At 42.8% G+C, this 24,561-nt stretch overlaps 2 protein-coding genes across 10 annotated transcripts in view; both read left to right on the top strand.

The window, feature by feature from the left end:
• Nucleotides 1-1,624: 1,624 nt before the first annotated feature.
• On the top strand, nucleotides 1,625-9,293 carry pfkfb4a (6-phosphofructo-2-kinase/fructose-2,6-biphosphatase 4a). Of its 4 annotated transcripts, none has more exons than XM_037251748.1 (14): nucleotides 1,625-1,843; nucleotides 4,517-4,633; nucleotides 4,731-4,827; nucleotides 4,904-4,970; nucleotides 5,050-5,124; nucleotides 5,247-5,303; nucleotides 5,381-5,502; nucleotides 5,622-5,829; nucleotides 5,937-6,083; nucleotides 6,165-6,269; nucleotides 6,418-6,547; nucleotides 6,793-6,855; nucleotides 6,940-7,004; nucleotides 8,528-9,293. In XM_037251748.1, the coding sequence occupies exons 1-14, from the start codon at nucleotides 1,789-1,791 to the stop codon at nucleotides 8,585-8,587; spliced, it is 1,368 nt and encodes a 455-aa protein (XP_037107643.1). In that variant the 5' UTR covers nucleotides 1,625-1,788; the 3' UTR covers nucleotides 8,588-9,293. The 4 variants fall into 4 exon arrangements, with proteins under 4 accessions (XP_037107643.1, XP_037107644.1, XP_037107641.1 ...); XM_037251749.1 differs by lacking the exon at nucleotides 8,528-9,293 and adding an exon at nucleotides 7,571-8,225; XM_037251746.1 differs by lacking the exon at nucleotides 1,625-1,843 and adding an exon at nucleotides 3,539-3,797.
• Nucleotides 9,294-13,267: 3,974 nt separating this feature from the next.
• magi1b (membrane associated guanylate kinase, WW and PDZ domain containing 1b) overlaps nucleotides 13,268-24,561 on the top strand; it is a 61,860-nt gene continuing 50,566 nt past the window's right edge. For 4 of the 6 annotated variants that reach the window (XM_037253086.1, XM_037253083.1, XM_037253088.1 and 1 more), the window contains exon 1: nucleotides 13,268-14,043. In XM_037253086.1, the coding sequence (XP_037108981.1) occupies nucleotides 13,746-14,043 (298 nt within the window). In that variant the 5' untranslated portion in view covers nucleotides 13,268-13,745. The remainder of the gene's footprint in view (nucleotides 14,044-24,561) is intronic. The other 2 variants (XM_037253084.1, XM_037253085.1) reach the window with 1 other exon arrangement.

Genomic DNA, 24,561 nt, shown 5'->3' with positions numbered 1-24,561 from the left:
GAAGAATGTACACTTGGAATGAAGCCATGTGACTTGAAGAAAAGGTCAACACAATCATGTTTATGTTGTCCTTTGTGTACCTTTCCCCTATTTTCATCACATGCTCCTCTGTGGTATTTAGGGGAAGGGTTGGGAGTAACCTGAGCATTTAAACTACCTCGGCATCACCGGTGTAAATACGGGATGGCGGCCACGGTTAGATGCGGCCCAAATAGAGCATGACCCCTCAGCTGTTGTTTGCCGCTCTTGAGTCTTTGTCACAGAGACAAGACCGACACATAAGTGCAGGACTGTCGTGTTTATGTGTGGAATTCTACAGAGTGTTGCGAATGATGTATTTTGTCAGCGGAGTGCATCATTGTTTTTCCCCACTATTACTCAGACATTTTGTGAGGACCAGACCGCCCGGTCATGACAACATACTGTACATGTGTAACACCAACAGGAAGAACACATCCTTCACACGTGTGTGGGTTTTAATATTCCACTGAACTCCCAAGCGTTGTCATGGTGATCGGATAGATGGACGGACAGACGGTTGCCAACCCATTCAAATAAACATTCAAAAACAGGTACCATTCAGTCACAATATCAGGTTTTGAAGGTTCTACCCTCCTAAAACTATGAATAATCTATTCTTGTGTTTCTGCTGGTGCTTTTTTGGAATGGGTCATAGAAGCTTGATGGACTTATCACTGAGTCATCCATGGTATGACAACAACGCACGAACATGAGGCTATTTAACTGGCTTCCTGCTGGCGCTGCTATTTGGTAAGAATGAGAATGTTAAAAAAAAAAAAAAAAAAAAGGGCTTTGTTTTTGACTGCGATAAGTCACTGTGAGACTGGTCTGACTAGTGTGTGTGTCTGTGTGGGTGGGGCGAGCTGCCTGAGGAATGGGTGTGATGCAAATTGGAGTGAAGGATATTACGTGCTGTGTGAGAGGAGGGCAGTGGGACATGTTGGCCTTTCTGGAGGAATGTGTTTAGGTCAAGTACCAGCGGACCCCTGAGTGTGTCAATTCTTTGGTATAAGCTTAGCGCTGTGTATTTTCTCCACTAGCTACTCTGATTTGTCCTTTCCTTGATATGCCAGATGCACATTCTGGGAGTTGATTTATGAGGTAGAGGTGGGAGTATGTCATAAGTGAGTCGTCAGTAAAGTTCATGACCGTGACATGTGACGTTGGGTATCCAAAATAGAAGATGAGCCTGTTTCAGTTTTGACCTTAATTGAAACATCTAATATTATTAACTGATTGCTTGATGTTTCAGAATGTTTACAAACAGTTGTCTCAATATAAGTGAATAGAAGAGATTAGATCCATGCACTACTTTGCTCTTTGTCCTTGGTAATAAGAAAATGTGTCACCAATGAGGAAAAACTGCACTAAAGTTGAGAACTGATAACTAACAATACTCTTTGTGTGTGCGTGTGTGTGCATGCATATTACAGTTTTCTGCAGCGTACATAAGGGAGTTATATTTGACTGTATGTAACTTTCATGGGAACTTGTCCGCCCTAGTGGGGACACTTCCTTGGAGCCTGTGGGAGGGTGTGTGTGTGTATTGTGCACGTATGCATGCGTGTACTGTGGGAGGGTGCAAAAAAAAAAAAGGGGGGGGGGGGCAGGTACTTCTACCTAATTCCGTCCAGTTTTGTAGGAAGCTTCTGGCTTCACACACTCACTGAGTGTGTATCAGTGTGTATGTGTGTGTGAGCGTGTGTTCCCAGTAATAAGCATCCGTGCGGCGCTTGGCTCGGGACTCCATCCGTAGACTGACGGTCCATGATGAGAGGCTGCTCCGGCCGATCCAAGCCACCACAGAACCAAGGCAGAGCGGGTAAGAAGGATTCCGCTTCTCGTTGTTGTCTTGGGCTGTAATTCTGCGTCTTAGTGAGAGGCAGAGGCGCGCGAGGGAGACGTAAACAGGAGTGGACGTGCTGTCTCTGGGCTGGCGCTGTCATCGAGACCTTTACCCTAGATAACAACAACAATCTCCCAACGCTGCCTTTCGCGTTGCGCACGCACGCACTGTTTTGCTAAATGCTTTATATTTAAACACAAAGAGTTGACAATGCGTGTAGTAGTCGTTGAAATGCAAGCATATCATCACTCGATTGCTTATTTTGATGTTCGCCTTGCTGATGCAGAGCTTCTCGCTCATTCTGGTGGCTCGTTGTTGCGTAGCTTTACAGCATCGTAGGGTACATGTAGCCTGCTATGTAACATAACGTGGGGATGCATGTGTGGCTATCGGCTCTTTTCATTCCCAGTAAGGACTGGAGATACTGGTTGGTTCCGTTCATTGAGTCAGTCAGTACAGCTTGGGCTAAAAGCTGTTAGCTGCTGAAAGGAGGGAGAGCCCTATATAGGGAACCCCGATTTACGACTGCGGAGTTGCGCTCAAACAGCGGAAGCTAATCTAAATTTGTACGTAAGGACCTGACATACAATAAACTATGCCAATGCAATAGGAAGGGAGGACAGTATGTTTATAAAAAACAAATGAAACCCGTACGACTGTAACTGAGCGTGCTGCCTGACTTATTTGTCGCGCAGGGAAGTATTCTTGCGCCGCTGCGCAAACTAGTTCATTGCGCGCCGTCACAACAATGAGTTCTAGTTGATTCGTATTATAATGAATGGCTAACACAATCAATGTGTTGCTTTAATGTAGAAACTATATTTTGTAAATTTGAGTTATAAGACTAATATAGTATCGCTATTGTTTTCCACAATAAAACCAGTCTGCCTCCTTTATATATATACTGAATATTTACAGTATAGAGGAAGCTATATAAATTATCTGCTAAGATGGGCAAAAGTGGCGTGCTGACACACATTTGAGTTAATTGAAAGCACGTCATATGTAGGTCACATACCCTGTTGCTCCGCCGTTTCAAGTTTAATATAATCAGGCAAAGCATATGAGCAAAGTGAGGCGCTTGTTATCAGAATCACTATAAAAACAATAACACTTTATTGTCACTGTAAAGATACAGTAGGGTATGTAAAACAAAGTGAAAATATGAAATACTTAATGTAAATAATGAATGTGGCTTGTTTTAATGGCTTGTCGACTTGCAATGTGTCATACAGAAAGGCAGACAAAACAAAATAGTGATGGGACTTTGGCCCGAGTTATTTCCGGGTAATTGATTCACCGACGTCGTTAATTATATAATTGTCACCAACATGGGTAGACTAAAAAAAAATAGTCTTGACAGAATTATAGTATGTAATCTTATATTTTGTCGAGTTTTGTTATAGTTTTGTATTTATTATAATATGCGTTATATGCGTGCACGGCTGTATCTTCACCCCCGTTTAAATGCCGTTTTTGTGATATACTAAAAGCATGAGATAATAATTTTCTTTATTTGTTTATTTCGGCAAGTTCATATTTTTCTTATAATTCGAGTTGTCGTCATCCTCCGTCTCGCTATGACGTGATTACGGTAAAACAGCAAAAATATGGCTGCGCGTGCATTGTGGTCATTACGACTACGAGGCGACAATGACGTGACGTAACATAGCGCGATCGAGTGGGAGGCTGAGAAGGAGACTGGAGACTGCATCCTCGTTGATTACCACCATGAAACCCCGGTCACCTTCGGAGCAGCATCACGGGAAAAGACCCCGTGTCCCTCCTGCAGCAGCCTCCACGTCGCCGCAAGACGCAATGGAGGATGCTCCTCTGCCGAACCCGCGAGAACTCACCCAAAACCCCCTCAAAAAAATTTGGATGCCGTGTAAAAATGGCCTTCCCGAGAGGCACATTTCTCAAAGGAAGGGTGCGTATGGCGACGGCGTGGCTCTGACGTGTTGTTATTCTTTCTCTCTTGAAGAATGCAACTCGTTTGCAGAAATTGTTTGCTTTTATCGCTGTGCGCTAAACCAGTCGAGCCTGCTTTGAATCCCGTGGTGCTGCTAGCATAAACCGTTAGCTGCTAATGCGATCCTCCAGCGCCTCACGTCACACTTCAGAGTGGCCGAGCAGAAAGGAGACGTGACGTCAGGGAACCGAGTCAAGCACCCGCTGTTGAGAAACACAATACTACATTTTGTATGCGGCGTGTGATTGTGTGTGATGCGGGCTACAATTGCCTCGGTTAACGCCGTGCCAAGCAAGCCACGAGATGCTTATGCGTGCGAAGACGTGCACGGCGATCCTCGGTTTACGACGGAGCTACGCGACGCAACGCCTTTGAACAATTTAATCATGTTGTGCATTGTAAATATGAACTATCTTGATCTTGTGCGAGTGTTGAAGCAATTCAATGATGGCAGACTTCAAAACTGAGATGGCATTCGGCTGCTCTGCCCTCTGACCCAGTCATCTGTGCAAACACTGACCCAGTTAGGCAACAAATTGTTCTTGATGTGCTCACTTTGTGGATGATAAAAGTGCTGTGTTGTTTCACAACGCCTGGCGCCATTCTTCACACTGTTGCGATGATCCATTGTAAATTAATGATAGTTCTTTACCGCTGCTATTTGTATTCCTTTGCAGTCTGCATGACAAACTGTCCTACCCTGATTGTGACGGTGGGCCTTCCTGCTAGAGGGAAGACCTACATCTCCAAGAAGCTCACCCGCTATCTCAACTGGATAGGGGTTCCTACAAGAGGTACACCTTTTTTTGCTAAATATTACTTAAGGCAGACTTCCTTAAAGGATAATTGGGAGAAATGCTAAATTTGATTATCATCAATCATCTTCTCCAGAGTTCAATGTAGGACAGTACAGGAGAGAGTGTGTGAAGATCTACAAGTCCTTTGAGTTCTTCCGTCCAGACAATGAAGAAGGGTTAAAGATCAGAAGGTAAGAGTTTCTAATCATTCTCAAACACTTTGAAGTCTTCCATGCGTGCCAGTGGGCTTACGTGTAAACTTTGCAGGCAATGCGCTTCGGCAGCTCTAAATGATGTGCGAGAGTACCTCACAGAAGAAGGAGGCCAAGTTGCGGTATGTCGGGTTCGGCGATTGCATGCTGCTCAGTTCGCTGTGCAACTTTCATGGTTGGTTCTCTTTTTGTGGGCCGCAGGTTTTTGATGCAACAAACACCACCAGGGAAAGAAGGGAAACCATCATTGAGTTTGCAGAGCAGAATGGCTTCAAGGTAAAATAGAATAAAGCTGTTTTAATAAGAAAGTTTACATATTTAGTAAATAGACAAGCTATTCAAATATATGCTGCTCCATCTTGCAAAGGATAAAGTTGTGTGCGTGCTTTTATTTTCAGGTGTTCTTTGTGGAGTCCGTGTGTGAAGACCCAGATGTAATCCAGGAGAACATTGTGGTGAGCATGTAGATTTGTAATGCAGATGACATCAGGACCATCAGATGTTCCTCATTTTTACTTTTTTTTGTGTTTAGCAAGTGAAGCTGGGCAGCCCCGACTACACTAACTGCAACACCGAGGAGGCGGTTGAAGACTTTATGAAGAGGATTAAGTGTTATGAAAATTCTTATGAGACATTAGATGAGGTCTTGGACAGGTAGTTTTTTTTATTATTCTTTCAAATTTGCACTTAGACACAACAGTGTGCTGCCACCTTGTGGCGTAAAACAGAATCGCTCCCCAAATAAATACAATTCTCAATGCTCTCCATTTTAGAGAACTCTCCTACATCAAAATCATGGATGTGGGTCAGCGATATTTGGTCAACCGGGTGTTGGACCACATCCAGAGTCGAATCGTCTACTACCTCATGAACATCCACATTACACCTCGCTCCATCTACCTGTGTCGACATGGAGAGAGTGAGCTCAATGTCAAGGGTTGCATCGGAGGCGACTCGGGCCTCACGCCCAGAGGCAAAGAGGTACGCAAGATGCAGTCGCCAAATTGTGGCATTGGTTATGCATGATAGGTGAAGGCAAAGTCTGCCACCGTCCTCTACACATGTCAGCTTTGTTCTCCTCTTTGCAGTTTGCCAAGAAGCTAGGCCAGTTCATTGAGGCTCAGGGCATCAGTGATCTGAAGGTGTGGACCAGTCAAATGAAGAGAACCATCCAGACGGCAGAAGCTCTCAGTGTGCCCTACGAACAGTGGAAGGTCCTCAACGAGATTGACGCTGTGAGTCTTTGAGCTCAAGTGATTCTCCTCCATCCTTTCCTGTTTCCATCAAAGTGTTAATCAGTGTGTGCGTCACTTCAGGGTGTGTGTGAGGAGATGATGTATGAGGAGATTCAAGATAATTACCCTCTGGAGTTTGCACTGCGGGACCAGGACAAGTACCGCTACCGCTACCCTAAGGGAGAGGTCAGTCACGTTATACAAGATCAGTGACAAACAATATACTCATGGGTGTAGACGTGAAGTGACACTGAACTTCTTGCGCTCCATCGGTATCCAGAGTGGTGGTAGACATTTACAACTGACACCAACTTTGCATTCTTGTCATAACTAGTCTTATGAGGACTTGGTGCAGCGCCTGGAGCCGGTCATCATGGAGCTGGAGAGGCAGGAGAACGTGCTGGTCATCTGTCACCAGGCCGTCATGCGCTGCCTACTGGCTTACTTCCTGGACAAGACGGCAGGTGAGTCTGGGAGATGGAACCGCTTGATGGCGTCTTGAAGAAAGGTGTCACTGTTAATCTGTAGACAACAGTGACCCGCCTCCAGTCCTTGGGGGTGTGGGGGGTGTTGGAACCAAGCCAAGTCGCGAATTGTGGAAACCCGCCATTAATTCACTCGTCCCATCTGAAATTAATATATTCTTTAAAAAAAAAAAAAAAAAAACAGTCAAGGTGTTCCAATTGTGTTTGTGTCTCCATCCATACAGAGGAACTGCCCTACCTGAAGTGCCCGCTGCACACCGTGTTGAAGCTCACGCCAGTGGCCTACGGTAGGACGCCTTTGTTGCCTCAAGTGTGCACAATGTGGAACCGTGACCAGCACTGGTCTTACACTGCCATCCTTCTGCCATCAGGCTGCAAAGTGGAGTCCATCGGCCTCAACGTCGAAGCTGTCACCACGCACAGAGAGAAACCAGAGGTGAGCACAATTTCTCAATTGCATGCGCACACTCGCACACACATCAGCGGACCCACATGAAGTGCTGAGACCGGACAGAACCGGATTGTTTCGGTGGCTTCAGGCGCTGAACATTATGCTGCAACATGATTAGTTTTCAACACTGAAACATAACTCCCCCTCTTACTATTTGCACATGCGTCACAATACAAACGATGAATACAAAATTGTCCGTTTTAAGAGCAATGCAAACAAGGCCGGTGTGAAAAACATGACTTCCAAAAAAATTACAACCTGACCTAATGGAATTTGATAGCAGAAAGTGAACATGAGAAATTGCATAATAAACCCCTAAATACAATGTCGGTCCTCTTTATAGCTTAAAAAGGAAAGAAAGGGAGTCGGACCCTAACGGCCCCCCCGCTGATAAAAATATTTGTCGAATAAGGTGATGTCATGCCTTGCTAAACTGACAACTGTAACAGTTTGAACTGTTATGGCAAATATCCTCCTGATGTTTGCCCACGTTGTTTTGATCCCTCCCCGTTTGTGTGTTTGTGTGTGCTTTTCCCCCCCTCGTGGAACAGAACGTAGAAGTGTCACGGATGTCACAGGAGGCTCTGCTAACAGTGCCAGCTCACCAATGAGGCACTGCCCCCCACCCTCTTGGCCTCCTTTAGGCCTCATTGCACACCTCACTGTAACTCTTCCGCTGCACACTGCGCCTGCCAACCTCTTTGCTCTCCAACTTTTTCTCATCCTATTCCCGTCCAACGTCGTCTGCGCTTCCTGCACTCGTGTGTCCATTAGTGGTAGCTGACTGGAATCCAGTTAATTCTTGATTATTTGGAATAATATTACACGGACCTCGTGTCATGTGCATTCTCCCTTTTTCGGAGAGCAAACGGTTGTAGTGGACATGAGGCTCCGAAATGTGAAGTAACAAGACTAATACGTCGTCCGATGAAGTTTTTGTGTGCTTTGTTTTCCCTCATGACTGAACTGATGTAACCGTGGTGATTTTTTTTACACATACTTTTTGCAATATTGCACAATTTTTGTTTCTTATCAAAATGTGTAGAATGTCTCATCTCATTCGTACTCAACAAAAAATCCTGGAAGTCGGAACTACAGTATGTTAACGATTATTTGACAATGTGACTCCACAATGTGACACTGACTCCAATGAAGAAGCGGTTTCTGTTAATTGTTTTGAAATAAACTTTCACAGCATTACTCCAAGTCCACTCTCGTCAATCATTTCTCGACACTACATTTGTTGACACAATATGATTTCAAACTACTTTTACAGATCTGATATTAGTTCCATCATTAATATGCAAATGTCGAATAAAGTGCTGCCAACCTGAATTGAATACTCAACATTTTAATACTGTCAAATTCTAAGACGGAAAAATTCCCAAGTGGACAAAATCACTCAAGCCACTGAAGTAGAACCTGAAGCGCTTTAATGCAAACAACATCCAACAAGATCCTCTCAATTTCAGCCGACATGTCTGACACTGATGCGTTGCTCTTTCCAGAACGTGAACGTCCGTCGAACAACAGAGGACGCCCTGCAGACCGTCCCTGCTCACTTCTGACGCCAATGTGTGCGGCCCTCCGGCGAGCCTCGTGTTTCCCGCCAGGTGCCCCGTCGTTGCTTTTCCTGTGTCGTGCACTTCCTGTTCACGCGGGTGACTTCCAGGCTGAAGTGCCTCCTCCGATGCAAAAGCACACCTCTGTAGCTCTAAGGTACCATTTGAAGGAGTTCATCTCATTTGACGTTTTGCACTGTCCTCACAATTTGCTCCAGCGTGGTATCCGTGTGTCCTTAAGATTGTACTTTTGCGCAGTAGAGTTTAAGTATTCTATTTTTTTTAATTATCACTATGGGTTCCATCCATCCATCCAAAGATCAATTTGCTTTATATTTGCATCACTTAAATGTGCAATCTTTCTTTTTGTGATAGTGTCAATGTTTAATATGCTATTTGAAGGTTCCTAACCTAATGTACCTGGTATTATAAAAGATTGTAGGTATATGAAGCGCTTATTCACTGTAATGAAATGTCCTCGGTTGTTTCCACTAACATGGCTAATATGTCTCACTTCAAGCAGATGTACTGCCTTTATAGTAGAGAGTGAATTCTGATTCGGTGAAGAGTGTGCGTGTGTGTGTGTGTGTGTGTGTGTGTGTGTGTGTGTGTGTGTGTGTGTGTGTGTGTGTGTGGAAAAAAATAGAGATCACGTCAGGTCGTGGTGGTGACTCCGTTGAAATACAATAAAGATGTTATTTTTACACCATGACCAATGTTACTGGTACTTCTCTACCCATTACTGTAATTCCAGCCACTCCCCTTGAATTGTATCATTTAACTTCATAGCTCGACTAATATTTATTCGTATAGGGCGTTGGGACCAGACGGCTGTTTCCGCATCATAAATCCTTCAGTTTTTATCCGTGCAAGTGTATTTCCACACCCATGGATATTCCACCAAATTATTTCAATACTTAAGATTTAAGACCTAATTGACTTGGGTTTCTCCTGTGCTTTGTTCATCATGGCCACAAGAGGGCCCCTGTCACTGTCATTAATTTAATGCACATATTAAATTTAAATTAATATTTTTTTAAATTGATTGAATACCTGTGATACATATTTAAAATCTTTATGCATTTTTTTTTTTTAAATTTGACAAGTATTTAGTGTTTTATTTATGTATAATTTAATAAATTAACGCAACAAATTAATTTACAAAATAATTTCAATCAACCTACTTCGCTAAGAACAAGAACAGAACCCAGCAGGTATTTATACCATTGATCAAGTTTATCTGTCGAGTGGTCAAAATTAGTTTGCAGGGGCAGAGTTCACTGGGTCAAAAAAATATGCTGCTAAAGCACGAGATCCGACCTACTATGTACTCTAGGTGTGCCTTGGTTACACATGCAAACACAACCATCCTATGTTGACTGATGGAAAACACCCTTTGCATACGTACAGTAGCAGTCAAGTTGGTTTCACATTCAGTTCAGTCAGAAATGCAGCTCAACCAGGCAATGTTTACTATTCATGAAACTGTGATACAGGTGGTAAAAACAAGTTTAACCGGTTTCCGTTAAACTCCATGGTGGTGCGGCGACCAAATCAAGACATCTGACTTTTCCTTTTAAACTGCAGACAGCATGTTACGTTTTACTACGTTAAGGCAATTCCGAAAGACTACTGTCCTATTTTAAAGTAATGAAAGCACTAAATATGTGCAGTTTCTGGAGCCAGTCCATGTTTTATTGCTGGAATAGTTGCCAGGTCTGCAAACGTGACTGTAAGCAATAAAAACTTGCGCATCATGCGCATAATTCACTCCTGGATAGTGATGCCAACTATTGAACCACATTTTGCTACACTACAATAGTGGAAATATCACCGAAAAAAGCCCCCATGTCATATGACAACTCACTCTCATAATCTGATGGCCTATTTGGGTTCATCGTTAATCTTACTGAGCTTTACAGCGGTGCTTTGGTTCAAAGAAGGATTTCTCACTCTTTCTCCCACTTTCTGTCAATCTATGCTCGCTCTCTCATTCTCTCTAATGCTTACAATGGAGAAGGCATTATCTGGCCACAGAGGTAAAGAGGATTAAAGTGAAATTTAAAGCAAAAAAAAAAAAAGTTCTGTGCATTTACAGGGCCAATTGTTAAGTGATGAGCAAATAAATGATGGGTCAGTGACTTCTACAAGTCTCACTTGAATCCAGCAAGAGGGGGGAGGGGGTTGAGGTTGAGTCGCAGTATAGTGCTTCGGCAATAAGAGCATTGCGTGGTTTGACTTATGAATGATGCCAATGCGGCTTTATGGATGTGCGAAATGGTGCATCAGAGGACAGTCACGCCACTTTGAGCAAGCGGTCATGTGGGGCTTAAACGCAACGCTTGACTACACGGACGGCAAGTGTAATCATTAGAGACATCAAAAAGCACCTTCTGTCTAGATTTGAAGAAAATCTGGATGTGCACTTATTCCTATCATCGGTTTTTCTATTTTCTACATTATTTTTCCTTATTAAGGTCACAGGTGAGCTCAAGTTTATCCAAGCTGATTATGGGTGAGAGGTGGGTTACACTGCCAACTGCAGTTTTATAATCACAACCCACTGCAGGGCAGAGGTCACAATCCACTGTTCCAAGTTTTGGAAAGGAAAAGTATGCAGGCCATCTGTAAAACAGTGGCCAGGGGAGGGAGGGGCCACAAAGTGATGAAAGTAGGCTCTGCCCACCCCTGGACACCTTGTAGCTCCGCCCCTGGTTTTACACTGCTGTGACGACTGTGTGGTTTGGGCTTGGGTTGCTCTCTTTGAATTTTATTGTTACTTTGTTTGTGCCTTCACTGCTTTCCGGTTTGTGTACTTATAAAAAGACATCCACATGAACAACATTAATCAAATCTTCTGTTTTCACTGGCCAAAGGGAAAGGAAACGATGAATGGACAGTTTTAAGATAATCATTCAAGAATTCCTCATTACTTAGTCGGCGCAAGGGCTGAATATGGCAGTCTGAAAGCTCGCGTGCACCATGGTGGGATTTTATATGCTCATTTTGCAGATACAGTATTTCGCTTGTAAATCTAGTTTACAATATCCCATATCGCGCGGAAGACCTTTCGTATGTAAAGCATGCAATTTACTGCTGAAGGTTAATTCACACGGAAGGCACAACGGCACAGATGTCGAATGGTGAAATTCATGAACGCATGCATGAGAGTGAAAAGCGGCGATGGCGTGACACTGACTTGCAGTGAAACAGCAAATGCCAGGAAGAATATGTTGACATATCTGGACTGATGGATGAAGTACAGGAAGAACGTTGGAGCCAGTGGCTTGTGTCGATCCGATTTGGGTGATAGTTGTGACTGCAAGTTGGCACAGAAGCTTTTGTGTCTTGCACCGTTCTGTAGTTCTGCTTGATGTATTTTTCATCAGTGAAGAACTATGTGAGTGCTGTTTTACTCAATCGTCTCCTGCAGAAGAACAAGGGTCTTCATAATTTATCATACTTGCGTCTTGGGTTGTGCTCAAAGTCTCTAATTATTATAGTTTATTTGATCATTAGTTTCTTTAAAGGGCTACTTTGTCCCTCAAATATGATTACAAAGGCTGAGTTGGTAATGATTAAAGATAAGATTGTCACACTTAGTAATATTTCTATGAATTCTGGCCCATGTTCTTCTGCCCCAGGAGACCAAGAGTGCTTTCACTGGTATTTTTAGATTTGGGAAAAGCTCATCTGAGGCTCCCTAGCTGAGAAGTTTCGCCATTTGATTTTAATTCAGCCCATCTTGTCTTTCACTCGTTTTCTCTCATGCCTTCCTCGCAGGTGAGGTGTCGCTCTTTGGATGAGAGGGCGTGTTCGCCGGGCAATCGCTTGCGTGCATGCAAAGTCAATTTGGGGTCTTCAATTAATGTCAAGGCTTGTTTTTAGTTTATCTTCATGTAGATTAGCTATTCTATTAATATTTTTTCCTCGGCTCATTAGGAAAATATTATTCAAAGGGAACAACAGACAGCGTTGCGACAGACATACGTGAGCAGCTTCCGTTCTCAAATAAAAAATGCACTTCAACTTGTCCAACCTGAAATGCAGCAATCTTGTTGAGTAGCACTACAGTGAGTGTAACCGAGGACCACTGAGTTCTCAACAGATTATGTAAAATATTAATAATGGAGAAGTTCCTTGTGAAATATCACTTCATTGATATTGACCATGGCATTCATAAGTACCGTGGCAGGGTGGCAATTAAAACTATAATGTGTTTATTGTAACTTTAATTGGCTTGCACTCGCGACTCAACTCTGCCAGCCACACATGCGCATTTGTATTGACGCTGCCTTCAAGTCCTCCCAATAGTGTGCGTCAAATCAAAATAATTTTGAATGAACAATTGAAATCTCACGTGTATGCAAGTGTTAAGAGTCATTGTTCATATAATTGCTATTTATTTCAATGCTGCTTTTAAAGTCTTCTAAAATTTAAACTCACATTTCACACACCGCAATTCTTCAAGTCGACGCAAGTCAGAGAGTGAAGCTGGCGCAGTTCCTGACAGGCGGATTTAAAGTGATCACTAACAGTTTCTCTACAATTAATGGATATTAATGCATTTAACGCAAATAATGTTATTTATTTATAACGAATATATTTTCACGCGACTCGTCCCACGAGTGTTTCCGACGCACAAACCCCAATTACAATATTTCCCACAGCACTTGAATGTAGCACAAGCATAGCACATCCCTGGTGCGTCGCTTATGAGGAGCTCCGAGTCAGAAGCAGAACAAGCGTCGTACCTGGTCAAACCAGCCCTGAGCCCGGGACCAAGGAGCCAACGATCGGGAAAGGATAACGGCGAATACTTTTTGCAAAAGTGAAGAAAAGACAAATAGAAGTGAGTCCAGGCGTCAGTGGGGTAATTGCGAAGTGGGACGGTAGTTCATACAATCTTATTATGGCCCGTTCAAATAGGGACTAATTCTAAAGACATGCTGAAGATCGAAGACTATCCACAGCGTGAGAAGTAATTTCCAAGGGAACGGGAATGGCTTGATTCAACGCTGCGTGCGATACTACTGTCAGAGGCGCTCATGTTTCTGTGGAAGCGACACAAAGTTTGCTGCGCTTCACTTGGAAATAAAGCCACTTTTCTTTTGGTGACTATTTGAACACACCCTAGCGGCATCGTCCGTGCCGCCGTCCCAACATGTCCAACACTGCGTTGAGGAAGAACCACTGGACCTCCCGGCTCAACGAGTGTTCCGTGTCCAAAGATGTCCACGGGGGCTTGAACGTCCCACTGCGCGGCGGTGCGGAGAACGGAGAGTTTGCGTTTATCGGGCAACTCAAGCCGAATCAAGTGCTTTACAACAGTGGACAGTTAAATGACGGAGAGCTTCTTTTGGAGGTGGAGAACCTTCCCATCTCAGGATTACCCCTGTATGACGTGCATACCCTCATCAAGAACTGCCAAGGTTCCGTCAGGTTAAAAACTGTCAGGCCAGGTAAGCTGTCACCGACACACGTGAAAGCCACCAAGTTGCTCATGCATAAGAAATGCACATTTTTCATGGAATTACAGATGCGTAACTAGTCGTTTGGCTTTGACGCCGACCCATGCACGTTTATCTAAATTCATTTAATCAAGCGCTGGGCAAAAGGTGACTCGGCCACTTCTGCTTTTGTAATTTACAACTGTGCGACACTTTACGTTGCCTGGCAGACAAGGCAAAGCTGGTTCACTCAATCAATAGCACGACACATTATTTTTACAGATAAAAACATTATTAGGAAAAGCAAACGAGAACATAAGGTATTTATCCTAGTTGCATAACTTATGTTTGACTCTGTCCAGGGAATACTCTCACAAAGATTTTGAAAATTGCTTATCATCAACTGAAAAGTGGTAATTTGATAAAACTCAATTCTTTCCTGAGCCAAATAAGGTCCTTCTAGAGGGCTGTCATCCACAAGTCAACCATTGCAATATTTTAATAGTAAAAGTTATCAAAAATGACAATTGAATCGCACCCAGAGTGCAATCATTTTGAAAATCGGATAATCGATTCCAGACAAATAGAAAATTTGTCAATGGTTTTCACGTTGCCTTTTTATTTGCACCTTACTACTTTTGATTAAGGGAAGGAATGAATACATGCATATCTTTTTAAGTTTAAGTTAATTTAGCATGCTCAGAGTAATTGTGGATTATTTTGGTTGTTTGACAGACTGACATTTTTTTTTATTACAAGAATAGGGAATAGCAGGCTAGGCTAGTGTGGCTGGTCTGTCTCGTTCATGGTCATCTTGACCCGGCAGGGCCCAGTTGGTTTGACATTGAGCCACTGTGACAGCTTCCTAGCGAAGCATGGCAAACTGCTGAAGGGACGAGCGGGACTCCATTCGGAATTATGCTAACTTCATGTTGCGACAGTAAAAAGAGCTACAGGATGAGTTTTTGAATTTGTGAACAACACGACCATGTGTGAAAAAGAACATTAAACATTATAAATCTATACATGTATGATAGAAAACAGTTACCTCAACGTAACAATGAAAAGTCAGGTAAACAAAGCATGTTTTTCTACCCCCACCCTTTTCAACAAATTAACATTTTTTTCCCATTATCTCTTTCTTTCTTTCTTTCTTTCTTTCTTTTGGGGTGGTTACACAACAGTGTCACACTACATGTAGTGATTCAGTAACCACACCTCCTACACACGCCGTACTTGAATTACTAGCAAAAGAGTCTTGGAGGGACAAATTGATCAAAACAGCTCTGCTTGATGGAGATGGTGCTCAATTGAACAATCATTTACAGTCTTTGTGCGTTTTGACTTCTCAGGAGTATTCCTCACTCAATGATATGGAAAAGAGCCAGCACAGTATCTGTAATAAAACTGAATTGTTATGTATTGAAAAGTACACAAATCTCTGAGGCAGTTAAATTAAGAATAAGCAAAAACATACTTTTCCACTTCTTGCCAGCTCCGAGTTGCATCTTTTCTCCGGCCCATCTGGGAATGTCGGGTGTCTCTGCCATACGACGACATCACGTGATCTCATTCCATTTGGAAGCTTTTAATAATTCACGCTGTCTGGGAATTTCCTTCCCTAATCGCTTTTAATTGGGAAAATATGCTTGACTATGAAGGCCATCTGTAAAATCAGGTTGACCTAATTTTACCCACAACTTGTGCCAGTTTCTCACTTTAATCAAGTGAGATGCGACGAGGGAATACGTCTGCGGCGGCACCCTACAATTCGGGAAGCTCTGCGCTCGCAGACTGCCAAGTGTGTTCCGATTGTGTCAATTTTACTGTCTATTGATCCTACAAGGCTATTTAATAGGATTATGTAATCATGCTACTGTGGCATACAAAGTAGCTGATAATAACGCAATGTTTTTGTGGGATTTTAATGTTGGAAATACTCCAAAGTGAAATGGATAAGGATTATAATATGACTTCTCAAAATTATGGCGGTGCATGTGCTTTGTTTGTAAGGAATATGTGCATCATCACCAAAATTTGACAGGTGTAACCACACTTACTTTTTGAGCCATCTTCATTGAACACCAACCAAAGGTTGATCCCAGACTGGTTTGGATTTGTTTTCCAAAGATGGCGTGATGATGTGTCACACCCCATCAGTCATAAACTTGTTGAGGACTCAATTATGCATCTTTTTCAAATTGTGGCTTGCTAATTAGACAGCCTCAGGATGATTCCATTAATGCTCTTTTGTGTGTGCATTCGTGCCATTGTTCATGACAGAGTTTGATTGTGGAAGTGCTTATTTCCTTTTCTCGCAGGCGGACACCATTTCTTCCCCTCAACAATTCTTCCGCTTTTGTATCCTCTGACCGCGGTTCAAGGACTCCTATTTCCTTATCCCAAGCTTGGCTTAAGCAAAGATCGCTGGCTTTAATTTCCCCACGTGTAATTTTTTTTTTCTCCTCTCATATATGAGCATGTGGACAGGAGTGAGAAATGTAAGATGTGTTAAGTATAAGCGCCTTACCTAGCTCAGGGTGAAATTGTCGTCGCTTCATTTTAAGCTCTCCATTGAAACCTAGCAAACCTTCCAGCTATGTTCTTTGACTAATATGCCGTGCATTTTCGTAAGACTTACATTTGCAAAGCCGCTGTTTGCTGAAGAATTGACTTTCTTTTGCTAATTAGCTCAATTAGAGGCGACTGTATTGTGCGAGAGGATGAGTTGGTCATGCATGGTACTTCCACGCAATGTCAGAGGCGGAGAATGCCAAACTAATTTGCCATGGTGAGAATAAAACCACTGAGATGACTTCCTGGAAACTGCTTTTGTATGTTGCCCTTAAAATCTATTTCATAATTTTAACCCTTTAGACCAGCAAGCCGTATTTTGACATAGTAAATAGTTTCTTTCGTTAAAAAAACTCATGGGGTGAAAAAGTCAAGTCTCCCAATCTCATCTTTGAAACACTTGGGTTAATTAAAGTCATGATCTTCAACATGAGTTGGACAAATCTATCCCAGGGGGCAGCTCTAAATTCCGACTATTCCTCTGGATTCTCTGTTGCGTAATCTCACAGCTCTCACAGGTGCAAGATTTCAATCCCGAAACTCATGACAAATGTTCTACTCGTATATCATGAGTCATGAAAACGTATGTGGACACCAAACACTTTATGGAGACATTTAAAAAGGAATTTGCATTTGAAGCAGCGGGCGGATGCTTCACAACCTCCTCTTATTGTCCACCGTCACATGGGTTGAGCATTCCTGTGTTCTTTGTACCGTGTCCAGGAATGGGATCATACGGGTCTGCTCTCGTTTGAAATGTGTGCATGGCAGCCAGGCTAATGTGACCAAGAATTTGTGTTAGCTCAGCTACTGGGAAAAAAAACAATACGGCGATGCTTTCATGGGGCTTGGCGAGAAATGCTTTGATTTTTGTAATATCGATGGGAAATTTCCCTTTTCGATACACCCAGAAAAATGTCAAGTGTCACGTTGTAATGGTTCTGCTTGACGGTGAATAGCACCATGTGTAATGCATATTTCTGTGGGTGGCTGTGAAAGGGAGACTTTGTTAGGTCAGGAGTAAAATAAATAAGTCGAGAAAGATATGAAGCAGGGAAGACAGACCGGTCCACATATGTTACATATCAGCTACAGCAAGGCAAGGGGAACTTGATGAAGTCTCTAAATCATCTGTTACTGTAATCTGAATTTCAAAAATGTGACAAAGAAATAGAATTCCTTATTGGGACTTTGACTGCTGAATTCATGCAGAACTATCACCAGAGACATTTTCATCTTTCTGACGGTTCTCTCTGATTTTCAAATGTAGGCTGCAGAAGTTGACATTTTAGGTCGGTGCAGAGTTTCAGAACACCCCTCATTACCTGCCCAGGCATAGGTGCCCATAGGTGCAGGCAGCCTAACCACGGACATCAAACTGTCACCCATGACTACGATTGAAATACTCCCCGTTATTATTTCAGAAGCACTCGCTTGAAATAAGCGTCAGGTTATACCTACGCAGCGTGCGTAAAGCGTGACAGCTTAGTGACCGAATTTTAATGAGATGAGCAGCGTCTAATTTGCCAAGACAGGAAAAGGATGGCGTCTTAATTGAGTCTTGATTAGGAGGTCACTGGTAGCCATCTTGTCTCTGTTCTAGTGGTGTCTCAAAGTGGCATTTTGTTGATAAATAATAATGATATAATTTATTTATACTACAGCACATTTCACAATGGTTGCAGCATAACAAAGTGCTTTAAATATATATATTTTAAAATCGTACAATGCATAATTTGACTCAAACATAAATATGGCCAATCAAACATAAACATTTGTCATGGTGGAGATACAGTTTGCATAAAATAAAAAAAAAGATAATTTCACTTTCTAATATTTTTGAATTCAGGCTCCTGTTTTCAAAATGTTTTGTTGTTGAAAAATCTCTTGTGTAAGCTGCTTTAGGTTGGTTATTTGTTTCAGTTCAGACACATAGCTGCTCTGCCGCCATCGTTGCTTGCTCTTGCTTTTACAGACAATATTAAGTGACAGCTGCAACAAATGTGGTGTCGACTAAATGGGGGGGGGGATGTGTGTCACCGCTTGCCGTGGCCACCATGACAAGTCCAGTCTGATACCCAAATGAAAACGCTGCCAAGCACTATTATGACTTGTCACATAGCTACTAGTACTCATCATCATCCCCCCACCGTCTCTTCATTAATCGGGAGCACATTGACCGACTGAAGCGGGTCTTCATGTGAAGCTGCTAATATCCACACAAATTACATCTCTGGTCTTCAACTTAAGTAGCGTGCGAGAGCACAAGCTCAGGCACATGCATGAAAAAGTGACCCCCCCCCTCCCTCCCTTGCTCGCCACTGTTCAGGAATGCACTGTTTACACAGCCGGCACCATCCTACGTCAGTATTTTACTGTTTAAGGTGTCTGCCGGGTGTCACTGACATCTATTATGCTATCAAGCAACCATTGCTGTTTTGCCAGTGGATCTAAAGATGTGGAAAAAAAAAAAAACAATCCCATTTTAAAGTTTGAATATCTTCTCTGATTTACTTTTAGTGAGTCTGAAATGATGTCATAGTGACACAGTCTATACTTCCCCACTTGACATGATTTGGAGATAAGAGCTGTTTTCATACATCTGCCACTTGTGTTCCTTGCGATAGCTTATCAAAAGGGACTGGGCTCGGAATGCTGATGGCGGCGGAGACTCATCTCCTATCTTCCCTGCTAGAATTGAATCTCTTGTGATGTCAAAGCAATGTGCTCCATCAGTCCACAAGAAATAACTTTTCTCTCTATATCTTAGATACCTGAGATGTATCACTTCAATCTACTTAACAGCCTTCTGTTTTCAAATCAAGATGTGTCGCCATGTCCTCAAGCCCGACGAGGCGTAGAAACTCGTAAATTGGAGAAGAAATCAAATTAGGATGTTGGGTTTTCAGGCAGAGGGATGCACTGTTTCTTTTCAGGGGCACTTGATTTGTATTCATCTTGATGGTGATAGCTTTATAAGAATATGGCTGGAGCTGGCTTGGTGCTGAGTCACCGTGCGTGTGGTAGTCCTACTCTCTGTCACAGCCGCTCTGGGGATTAACCAGCGCAGGACAGGACTGTCTGCCGGTGTTTCCTCACAAGTGGAGAAAAGTGGATTTTGGGGGAGGATAGGTTTATTGGGTGTTGAATTGTGTTGACCCCCCCCCCCCCCCTCCCACCCCGCCTCGAACAATGGTATCAGAGACAACAGCTGGAAAACAAGTGTAGAGGTGATAAGACGAGTCGTGTCAAGCATTGTCGTTTTACCGAGCCTCTCGTGCTTTTTTTTTTTCTTCTCCTAAGGGCATTTTTCTTTTTTTTTTAATCCCCCGCCCCTAATTCCTGCTTTGCTTCCTCAAACCATTGTGTTGCCTTTCTACACTGAGGTACTCCTGGTATTTCCTGCATGGTAGGGCGGAGGTTTTTCATACAGTTGGGACATGGTGCTTTTGAACACATTTGGATTTATCCGGCGGGTGTGTTTCAAGATCAACATCATGTGATGTCTTACGAAATCGTGACTCTTTACATCACAGCCGTCATTCTTGAGCTGTTTGTGTTTGGTTAATTATACAAGGAGTGAGTGATTCAGTGGCACTAACAAAATGCCTCTCGTTTTCACAACTTCAAATCACTTCTGGCATCACGGTGTCCCAAAACGCTACATTTTCTGTCAAAGATGAGTTGTAGCTTAGACTGTACTCAACTGTTGTTGTGAGGCAGCAAAGGAGGATTGCAGACATGCATTCACACACAAATTCACACTGTCACAGAGGGGTGAGGATTGACCCCACTTTGCCTTCACAGGAGTGAAGTCAGTGACCCACTTGGATGTCCCTTTGGAAGACATTGTTGGAATCCTAGTCAACCAATTTGGGTTGTTGTGTTAGAGACAGTTATCATTCAAGTGTTGTTTACCCAACACTGGACCAAGTAAATTTTGAGGTAAATTGTCAATTTGGCTCTTTGTTTGCACATTTCTACTATATGTATAAAAAAAAAAAAAGGTTGTAGCCTCTATTACATTTTTTTGCAAGCTAATCTACAGTGAATAACATTAAGATGTATTCAACTTGTTTCTTTGTTACTATTGCTGAGTAGCCAAGTCTTCAATTGTCTTGTCCGTTTGGTAAAGTCTATATTTCCCCATGTGGAAAAGCCAGTCTGGCAGGTTAGGATGAAACTGCAGCATACTTGTGCTGCACCTGTCAGCGACTGCGCTGCAGAAGCGGAAGCTACAAGCAATGTAGTAGGAAACTGCCGCCACCCAACAACAACAACAAAAAATCTTCGGTGCTCCACAACATGATTTATATTATCATGGCAATCCCTGATCTGGAGATTAGACTCCACACATGTAGTAGATATGTCCCCTACCCTGGTTCTAAAACTTGACATATACATGTGGCAATAGGATCAAGTGTGTGCAAACACTGGTGTCAGGTGACATTTTAGTTTCCATGACAACAAGGCCTTAAATCCACAGGCGCCGGTCATCTCCAAGGGCTTGGCCGATAACGAAATAAAATCTTCCGGGATGCGTGCACACTCCCATGTGCATGACGTTGGGAATCAGTAGATAAACATTGGTGGCCAAAGCAGAAGCCCTCAGTCCCGTGATGTTGCAGCCAGATAACTTTGTTTAGTTGTGTGAGTATGGACAGACCACATTCCTTTGCACAGACGGAGAGGTACAACAGACTTGTTGTCCACATCTGCTTAGAGTGGGGTGTCACTTTGATGTGAGAGTGACTGATAAATGGAGACTTTGTAGAATTCAGGAAGGCGTCAATGTAACAAATGTTTCCAATAAGCGCAAAGACACAACAGTGAGGGTAACATTCTTCGACTGCTCGCGATACCACCAATGTTTTGACTACAAAACACACCAAATGCTCTAAGTAGTACTTTTAGTTTCAAATAAAATAGTTGAATAATTCAAGAGGGATCCAAAGAAATGATGTCATATCTTTGCTCACCATTGTCAAAGAAAGCTTTGTTCAATTTAGTTAATCTTTACCCCAACCGTTGGCTGGCCTGGTGTGTGTGCTGTACATGTGGTGAGTTATGGCCTCCTGCAATAGCTGTGTGCCCCCTAGGGGGCGCACCCCACATTTGACCCTAAAGTGTCTTGCTGCACAATACATACACACGATTGCCATGGGACTGACAATGAGGTGAAATAGAGCCGAGCGTACAAGATGAGATGGCAAACGTTTGTAGCCGGAGTTGGGCCGCACGTTCGAAACAAATCAACTGTGATCGGGCTTTCCCCACCTCTCAAACCAAAACCGCCCTCCTCCCCCGAGACTCATTCCACCATTCAAACTGAAATCACTCCCTGTCACGTTGTGCTCCTCCACCTCTTTTTATCCGTGACTCCCACAGTTGGATCTTTCATCCCTGACCGATCATCCCATGTTCACTCGTGGCTGTTATCTAATGAGGGCAAAGTAGCTCTGAAAGAATGTTAGCTTCAAAACTGTTAATTCCAGCAGTAAAGTGAAGGAACATACTCCTTTTGGCCTTCATCTTGGGTCAGTGTCACCTCAAAGCCCCGCCTCCCTGCCATGGATGTTCAGATTTCTTTGTGTTCCCAAACCAAACAGTGGCCACGTTGACATTTTTCTTGTGGACCCCGTCACTTTCTTTTCCCCTCACACATCAGGCAAAGCTTAATTGTGGAAAGGTCAAACAAGGGTGACAGTGGGGGAGAAGATTGAGCTGTTCTTTAAATTTTTATTCAGGCTAGCGAAATTTTATTTTGCGCATTTTATGAGAAGGAATCAATCCTACAACTCATATTGTGTATGACTTTTTAATTAGGGGTATTCTATCTACCCTGCCTTGTTAACAGCATGGCTTCACCACGAGGTCTCCTCTCACAGCTTAATTAGAGAGGAAGGTTGTTTGAGGACAGCACAGCGGACCACTGCAGCCAGCAGATGGTAACTGTGTGTGTTTGTCCCATTTCAGGCCACCTGGGTCCTCCACCTCTCGCCCTCACGTTCTTCTTTGCAACAATTCACTAGTTTGATCCGGGATGGTGCGAGTGTGTGTGTGTGTGTGGGGGGGTCATCCCTCTACTCTCTTCATCGCTCATGTCTGTCTGATACTTTATTCTCCCCCCTGCTGTGTCTTCACTGGTTTTGATTGATTGCTTTTAGTAAGCTAATAGCGTCACATTTATCACCCCCCCTGCGGATAGATTTGTAAAACGAGGACTCCCCATCAATAAATTTGACTTGGCATTTCAAAACAAGATTTAGTTGACGATTGAATGCACCTGTGTACTGTGTAGTATTTCTTCAGAAGACAGTACTGTATTTATTTCCCTCGGGGGATACTCGATTTTAAAAAAAGGACCGAGCTGCCATTTAAGGGACTACGTCTGCGAGAGCATTTTGAACTGGAAACGCAAACATGAAAATATTATATATACCGTATTTGGGACTGGACACGCCTGCTGTAGTGGCTCAATATTGGTCCATATATAAGGCGCACCTGATTATAAGGCATACTGTCAGCTTTTGAGAAAACTGGAGGTTTTTAGGTGCGCCTTATAGCGCGGAAAATACGGTATATATATTTTTTTACTATAAGTACAGCTTTGTTTATGTGAAACATGCTATGCATTTTTTTGTGGTTACATCCACAGTGGTGGGGTTCTAGTGGTGGAATGATGGGCACACTTTAGTCTGTTCATTGATTCAACAGAGAATCATCACTTGCCCAAGGTATGAAAAGAACACAAAAGTTGTATTTATACGGCATGGTCCATGTGACAAAATAGTGACGTATATTCATTTTCTTCGTCACGGCAGCGTTCAGAGAAAAAAGAAAACGTGGCATATGGTATGTTGATGAAAATTGCATATAGCATATCTGACAATGTGACTGCAGCGTAAAGAACCAGATGTGATAACCGTGCACGAGTAATGTATGCATATCATCGACTGCACAAAAAAACACAGCTCTAAAGCTATACTGCTGCTATACACCATTAAATATAGTCTAAAAATAGATATTAAGTGTGGGGATCATTAAATAAGGAAAATGCAGTAGTATGTGTCTCGTGGAAATCGTAAAATCCAAAATCCTCCCTCAGTCGGAATGAAACATTTTGGTCTTGCAGAGTCAATTTAGCAAAGGTGAAGTTGAAACACGCCATCTAAAAACACGTGTTCAAAGGACACACATGATGACTTGATACTGTATGTTGTGAGACCTGTTTTTCTAGAGTGCTCTGATGTCACATGCAGCTTGTTTCTGTCTTCACGCTATACAGGCCAGCTTGGGTTTCAGTGGACAATTGCACATGCATGCGCTGAATTCTCCGCCCGCACAGACTTTGATCTTCCATCATATCAAGTTTTCAGGCATTTAGGCTGCTTTCAAGGCCTTTGTCTATTCAACTCTTATGAACATTATTTTTTTTAGGGGGGGGTATCTGCACAAACAACAGATGTGCTCTGTTCCCAGACCACCACTTATATTTTCAAAAGAATGCTATGTTCTCAACCCCTTGACATTACTTAACAAGAAACATATCCTGAGAGAACTTTTTTTTAAAATTCAAAATCACAACAAAACTCCACCCATGGCTAGTCAGATTGCAACTGACATGATTGTCTTGAGTCTTTTAAACTCGAGCGATGTTTTCATACCTAAACTGCCCTTCATGTTAAAAGGACTGTTTATGCGTCAATTTTTTTTTTTCTTTACACCACCTGCACGTATTCACTCGCTGCTTGGCTGAGGATGCAGGAAGGTCATCTGATCTCTTTCTAAATTCCCACACTAATGAGAGACAAAGAATCCTTTTTTTAAAAAATTTTTTTATGCTGACCGAGGGTGAGGTCATCCTTTTGACATTTTCCCCGGGCTTAAGCTGAGGTAAATAAAAACTTTCATTAGCTGTGTTTACCATCTGTGAATGATCAGCGCTTCAAAAGT

This window comes from Syngnathus acus, chromosome 5, assembly GCF_901709675.1.
Source record: "Syngnathus acus chromosome 5, fSynAcu1.2, whole genome shotgun sequence".
In the NCBI taxonomy this organism is placed as follows: Eukaryota; Metazoa; Chordata; class Actinopteri; order Syngnathiformes; family Syngnathidae; genus Syngnathus; species Syngnathus acus.
This window is presented reverse-complemented; position numbering and strand designations above follow the sequence as displayed.

Bases quoted from the DNA above. Each gene is read 5' to 3' on its own strand.
- pfkfb4a (XM_037251746.1), top strand. From the start codon at position 3,599: ATGAAACCCCGGTCACCTTCGGAGCAGCATCACGGGAAAAGACCCCGT. The intron at 5,125-5,246 runs GTAAAATAGAAT...TTTTATTTTCAG, and splicing joins CAGAGCAGAATGGCTTCAAG to GTGTTCTTTGTGGAGTCCGT. The intron at 5,503-5,621 runs GTAGTTTTTTTT...TCTCCATTTTAG, and splicing joins TTAGATGAGGTCTTGGACAG to AGAACTCTCCTACATCAAAA.